General features: G+C 33.5%; 1 protein-coding gene across 1 annotated transcript in view; it reads left to right on the top strand.

The window, feature by feature from the left end:
* Positions 1-336: 336 nt before the first annotated feature.
* Positions 337-6857, top strand: part of LOC144962895 (uncharacterized) — a 25495-nt gene continuing 18974 nt past the window's right edge. The window contains exons 1-5 of the mRNA XM_078896265.1: positions 337-714; positions 4024-4167; positions 4620-4757; positions 5625-5759; positions 6538-6672. Of these exons, the coding sequence (XP_078752391.1) occupies positions 702-714; positions 4024-4167; positions 4620-4757; positions 5625-5759; positions 6538-6672 (565 nt within the window). The 5' untranslated portion in view covers positions 337-701. The remainder of the gene's footprint in view (positions 715-4023; positions 4168-4619; positions 4758-5624; positions 5760-6537; positions 6673-6857) is intronic.

Here is a 6857-nt window from a genome sequence, read left to right as displayed (position 1 = left end):
CCATCGTAAATGCCAGTGTTACGTGAGTACATCTCTTTAAAATTCAAACCACACATGCCCCCCCCCCCCTCCCCTTCCCATTTTATTTTTACACACAATATACACACATTCTAAAAAAATAAACCCACTAGAACATTGATATTGCGCAATTTCCGCTGAGTGAGCTCAAGACACTTAAAAAGGGCTCCTAAGCCAAAAGCAACATGCAGACGAGACATGATGCCTGTTGGGCGAGATAACATTTTCCTCCAACACAGTCAACACTGCTTCTGGTCAAGTACCTACTCATTTTACACATGAGTACAGTGAGAGAATGTTTTCGATCCATGCCGCCTTAAATAAACAACCAGAAACCGCCCCTGCAGAGGGGGTCACAAGGGAGCAGATTCATTACAACCCCACCTTCCTCTACGGATGACTAAGTAATTGACGAGTCGATGCAACTTTTCTTCCTGTTACCCTCATTTCTTGTCAAATTTTAATAAACATCATTAGCCGTTCAGACACGCACGACTAAAAAAATGGATGATTTTGTGTGTGGTATTCATATTTTTCTTTAATTAAATTATGATTTATTTTATATGTGCTAAATATTATCATGGAACTGTTTCTAACTTCGTGATTTTTTAATTGTGGTGTCCTTCGTTATTTGATTTACTGACGAATAAAAGATATTGTTTGGCTATAAGCTAAACTAAAACATGACAGAAAAGGGTGAGTTTTGTTTGTTGTTTTTTTTTTTCTTTCATTTTTTGCATCTTATTCTGCCATTATCATCATCATCATCAAAAATGAAGTATTGTAAAACTCATTGAACATGGTTAAATCGTGAAAGTGCGCTTTGTGGAAAATCTCACAATTATTTATGATCAACGTTATCGTCAAAATCATCATTATCACCAACATCATCATTATCAATATCGACTCCGTCGTCATCAGTGTAGTATCATCATCATAATTAGGATAATTGTCATAACGCAATGCTAATTAAAAGGACAACAAAAACAATGATATTAATATACTGTAATTTGATGGGTAATTTATATAGCGCCAATATCCATTTACAATTACAATGCTCAATGGCGCTTTACAATGGCAATCCAAAAACAAAAACAAAAAAAGATAATACTATTATTAATAGACGGTCTAGCTAGTGAAAATAATTGTACATTTAAATAATAGGCAGAAAAAATAAGAAATGTATACATATGTAGATATATATATATATATATATATATATATATATATATATATATATATATATATATATATATATATATATATATATATATATATATTAACCATTTAAAGTTTGTTCCACTTCTACAATATTGTTTCGAGCATTCGCTCTCTTCACAATATATATATTCAGGTGGTCACAAATAACGCGCCGCTTTTTGTCGGCTTGTATCTCTGAGACTCTTCATTGGATTTCTTTCAAATTCAAAATACAAATAAAACAAGCCTTTATTCGTAGACTGTCAAAAACATTTTAATCTGAATTCATCACCATCATTGCCTTTTTCACCCTGGGTCAGGGTATAGGCCACAGACAAACAGTTTCCATCCTTCTCTATCTTGAGCTAACTTTTTAATCTCATTCCAGGTCTTACCACTTCTCTGTATATCAGCTTCTTTAATTCTTCTCCATGTTCCTCGTGGCCTTCCCCTTGATCTTCTGCCCTGAGGGTTCCGGTCCAATACTTTCTTTGTTATAGTGGAGTCGTTCTTTCTAAGCGTGTGTCCAATCCACCTCCATCGTCTTCTTCCTATTTCAGAAATACAATATCAGAGAAAAAGGGCGCAACATTGCAGAGTTGGAAAATAGGCATTTGAGTGCGCTACGTAGTCGATTTCTTACATAAGGAGACATGATGAAAATAATGTTTATGGTGACATAATTAATGTTTGCTAAAAATAACAACAAAAGTTAACATGATCTCCATTTTACTCTGCAATGTTGCGTCATTTTTCTCTAATATTGTATTTTGAACACGGTTTTGAAAAATCGCTGGATTTCTTTTTTGTTTCTCAATTAATATTCATAAGGCTGCTATCTTGTCGACGGTATGATGCATCCAAGGAGCTAGTCTCAGCCTAAGCTTGAAGTCCGGCCTCAGCAAATGACAAAAACTCGGCTAAACTTAGTCCGAAGGTGCCGTGATTTTAGCATGTCTAAAGTCAGAGACTAAGCGCTAGTGCTAGTCCGCATTCGTAGAAACGGGTCCAGGAGCAACGAAAGAAAAAAACCGGGGTGTAATATTATGCTTTTTATATTTATTTTTTTTGGTCTTGATGGCAATTTTGTAATAATTGATGGTTCCTCTGCGACCTCTTGTTGCTATCATGTCAAGCCATTGACTTATAGTATGAGCCTTCAATTATTCAATCAACATACAGTGCATACTCTTTAGAAAATTACGTCAGTTATCGTACAGTTTATTAAGTTGTTTTATTTTTTACTCGAAAATTTAAAATAAAGTGGGTTTTTTTACCCTGAAATCAGCCGCTGACCGTGAACCGAAGACCCATAGTCACCTTAAGTGCTTGTCTATCACCCGGAGTAAACAGCCCACAGATCCTGAGCATCACTCACAATTTTAATTCAGATGATTGAAAAAATGCACCGTGTCGTCAGGTTTTGCGATGCAATTCCTTTATCAGTGTGTCAAAATATTGTGAGAAATACTCACTAACTGGGCATGACCTGTTTGTGTGTTTGACTTGTACTCAGGCGGTATCTCAGGCCTTTTCATGCAGGAAACAAATAGTCAAGGGGACGAAACGGGGTAAATGGCAGGAAATATTTTGATTGGCTAATGCTTTGTAACGGTAGATCCATCAATTAACCAGTAGATTTTTGACCAATCAAAACAATGGAATTTGTGACACACCTTCACACGTGCTCGGACAAATAAAGATGTTTGATTATAAACTATAACGTGAATGAAATCGACCTCTCTCTGATTATTGTTATTGTTTTTATATCGCCAGATGAGTGACTAGTTATCGCACGATTTTCTCGATCATATTATAAACGTCCAAATTTACACTTAATTTTCTGTGTTGGTTCTATTGATCAGGCGGTAGAACAGTGGGTATTTTACTTAGACACTTATACCAATAGTAAAACATTTGTAGTTGGCTATGTTTACCAATCCCTGCCATTTTTTGTAAGTAATATTGTGACGACTGTCCGAAAGGCGTGGTTATCTAAGTGTCTATTGCAGTCTTGCCACCGAGTTCTTTGGAAGCCCATAAAGAAGGGAGTTGCAAACATAATAATAATAATAATAATAATAATAATAATAATAAAAATAATAATAATAATAATAATAATAATAATAATAATAATAATGATAAAAATAATCGTAATACTAATAATCGTAATAATAATGATAATAATAATATATCTATTGCCCATGAAGACAATTTTTCATTTGGCTACAGCATAAATAATATCATAATATACGCAAGGACAGACATGCATGAAACAGAAAGTGCGAAACCACACACACGCACACTTAAATAAGGCTTCGTGTAACTTATCTAAAAGGCATATCATGATGGCAAGGGCTGGGGATTAACAGTCAATGTCAAAAAAAGTTATCGTCGAGCACAGATTTACTGGCAAGTAGTAGTAGTAGTAGTAGTAGTAGTAGTAGTAGTAGTAGTAGTAGTAGTAGTAGTAGTAGTAGTAGTAGTAGCAGTAGTAATAGTAGTAGTATTAGCAGTAGTAGTAGTAGTAGTTTATTATTAATAATAATAATAATAATAATAATAATAATAATAATAATATTATTATTATTATTATTATCATCATCATCATCATCATTATTATTGTTGATGTTGTGTTACATTTTATTATTATCTTCATTATTATTATTATTATTATTATTATTATTATTATTATTATTATTATTATTATTGTCGTTGTTGTTATTATTATCATTATATTATTATTGTTATTACTATTATGCAAATAACATTTCAAATACGATACCAGTTTATCCATTATTTCAGTCCCCATTGCTTGCCCTGATGGATTTTACGGGACCAATTGTGATCAGCCCTGCCCTATAAACTGTTTTGATGGAACATGCAGCAAGGAAATAGGATTCTGTGCCTCTTGCCAGCCAGGCTGGCAAGGGGTCAACTGCGATAATGGTAAGAGTATGATTCTTGAGGATACTTGTGGCACTGTTATTTAAAGTTGGAGAAACAAATAAAGGGAGTAAATGTGACACATGTAAAAGGGAACAACACACAGATCATGACTAGAAGGAGAAGAAGAAAAAAAAAATAAAGAAAATATTTACTTTTGTGTTGTTCCCTTTTACATGGTTCCATTTACTCTATTTTTCTCTCCATTTTATTGGCTCATTTAGAGACCTCTAGCCTTTTGTTTAAGGTTTACTATTTTATGACCACTTCCATAATAAGTGATATCATCATCATTATCATCACAGCATAAATATCATCATCATTATCGTCATCGTCATCATCATAATTACCTACATCTTTCAGGTTCTCATCATTATTGAATTCCAGTTTCTTTTTTATTCTTCATTTATTTGAATTTAAAATTTTTATTCTTCACTATTTATGTATTGTCTCAGAATGTTCTCCTGGCCGATATGGCAAAGATTGTGGCAAGTTTTGTAGTCTGTACTGTCTGAGTGGTACTTGTGACAGCGTCAATGGAACTTGTGATGGAGGGTGTGCCCAAGGATTCAAACCGCCCAACTGCGTTGAAGGTGAGATCATCGCCATGATTTTTATGGTGAACAAGGGGAAACTCACTCTCAGTAATTTTTTGTTTGTCTTGGGAAGGGTGTCAGATCACGCCGCGACAGGTCTTGCTTAATAATCATAAAACAAAAACAAAACAAACAAACAAAAAAAAGACTGTCGATTTGCTGGCACTTGGTGTTGTGTTCGGGTTTGGTTTTTATTTCATTTGTTTGTTTGTTTGTTATTTGTTTTTGTTTTTTGTTGGGTTTGTTTTGTTTTGTTTTGGGTTTTTTTTTTTTTTGTTTTTTTGTTGTTTTTTTTTTTTTTTTTTTTTTGGGGGGGGGGGGGGTTGGTTTGTTGGGTTTTTTAGGGGATTTTTTTTTCAATTGTTCTTAATGTTTGCTTTTGGCCTTTTTTAAAAGTTTGTCAACCACTCTAATTAGATAGACTTCAAACTATTTTTTTTTCGCGGTGGAGGGAGGGTGGGGGGAGCGTTTTAGTTGATTATATAAATTGAAATGGAGATATTGGCCTACTGATTGCTAGTCAAAAGAGCATCTACCACCCATATACATCCCTACATTCTAGGGTTATGTTAATATAATTTCTACTTTAACTTTACTGATTTTGGGACACATTATATATTAGTAGGATTTTAACAAATACTCTATTAAATAGGCTTTCATTAAATTTAAATTGTGGTTCCGAATTACCTAATATATTCCAACAAAACTTAACAAGATTACTCGGGTTGCATCTATTGAACCATAGTATACGTCGATTTAACCTCTTTTTTTCTAACTGAATGATCAGCTGGTTCAAACTTAGATTATTAAAGTTAATTTGCATTTGCAGACATCATCTCCTATATTATTTTCGTCTGCTTACAGAATGTGAGAGTGGTTTCCATGGCTTCAACTGTACACAGCCATGCCCTTTACATTGTGACCAGGGTTTCTGTCAGGCAGGCAATGGTCACTGTTACAGCTGTGTGCCAGGGTATCAGGGAGACGCGTGTGAAAATGGTATTTTACATTAGTAAGGTAGTACATAGACAATGCATGACAATAAAAAGGTGTTTAAAGTGCTATTGCTATAAAACTATCTACTTTTAGACCATTGTACAACATGTTTTTTTCTTCTGATTGGTAAATGACCCTTGAACTTACAAGCAAAATGTAAAACAACAGAGTTAAGGCAAAAACATGTATCTGAGCTTCAATTTAAAAAAAACTCTTTTCCAAAACAAAATTCAAACAAACCCAAATACAAAAATGGTCACTTTCTCAATAGAACTTGGATAAATTGAATTACGCTGTGCAATGTTGTCTAACAAACAAGCATTTTTCTTGTATTTGAACAAAAATTCAGATCACCTACATACATGTATCCCACATTTGTTACATTTTCATTATTTTTTTTCGATTTAAAAGTCATTTTAATATGATTGGTCCGCTTTGGTTTCAAACTATATGATCGGTAAAATAAAGAAAGAAATAGCTATCAGAATATAACTGATTATTATTATTTTTTTTTTTTTTTTGTATATTATTGTTTCATTTAAAATTTAAAAACAACAAATTCAGAGTAAAGAATTATAACTTCCTTGAGATTATCACCACTTTTTGGCGAGACCAATTGATATTTATATGTCAAACCAAGAGAATGCTCTAATCAGGTCGAATATGTCATTTCTTAATTATTTTTTTAATGCTTACCAAGAATAATTGCTCACCATAAATGCTTGAGTGCCATTTAACTTGGACACTGACACAACATAAAAATATAATACTATTTTTCTAGACTGCTCACCACAGACATACGGTGTGGGTTGTAATGAGAGCTGTAGTTCCGAATGTGAGAATTCTCTTTGCCATCACATCACTGGCATTTGCACAGACTGTCCTCTTGGGAAAGCAGGAGACAATTGTGATGAAGGTAAGAATGAGCGTGTCGAGGGTACGCTTTCTTTAGAAAAAGTGTAGGGCATACACTTAAACTAGGAATGATTAAATCCATAAGTTGACAGATATTCTTCAGAGTATCAGCTCTTGATATGTATGTAACCTCACAAACTTTGTAATGAGATGAAACTGTAAAGTAATTAGTCCTTTACAGTCATA

The sequence above is a fragment of the Berghia stephanieae genome, chromosome 1 (genome assembly GCF_034508935.2).
Source record: "Berghia stephanieae isolate SIO BIC M18660-M18661 chromosome 1, UCSD_Bste_1.3, whole genome shotgun sequence".
Taxonomy (NCBI): Eukaryota; Metazoa; Mollusca; class Gastropoda; order Nudibranchia; family Aeolidiidae; genus Berghia; species Berghia stephanieae.
Note: the sequence above shows the minus strand (reverse complement) of the source record. Positions and strands in the feature narration are given on the sequence as shown.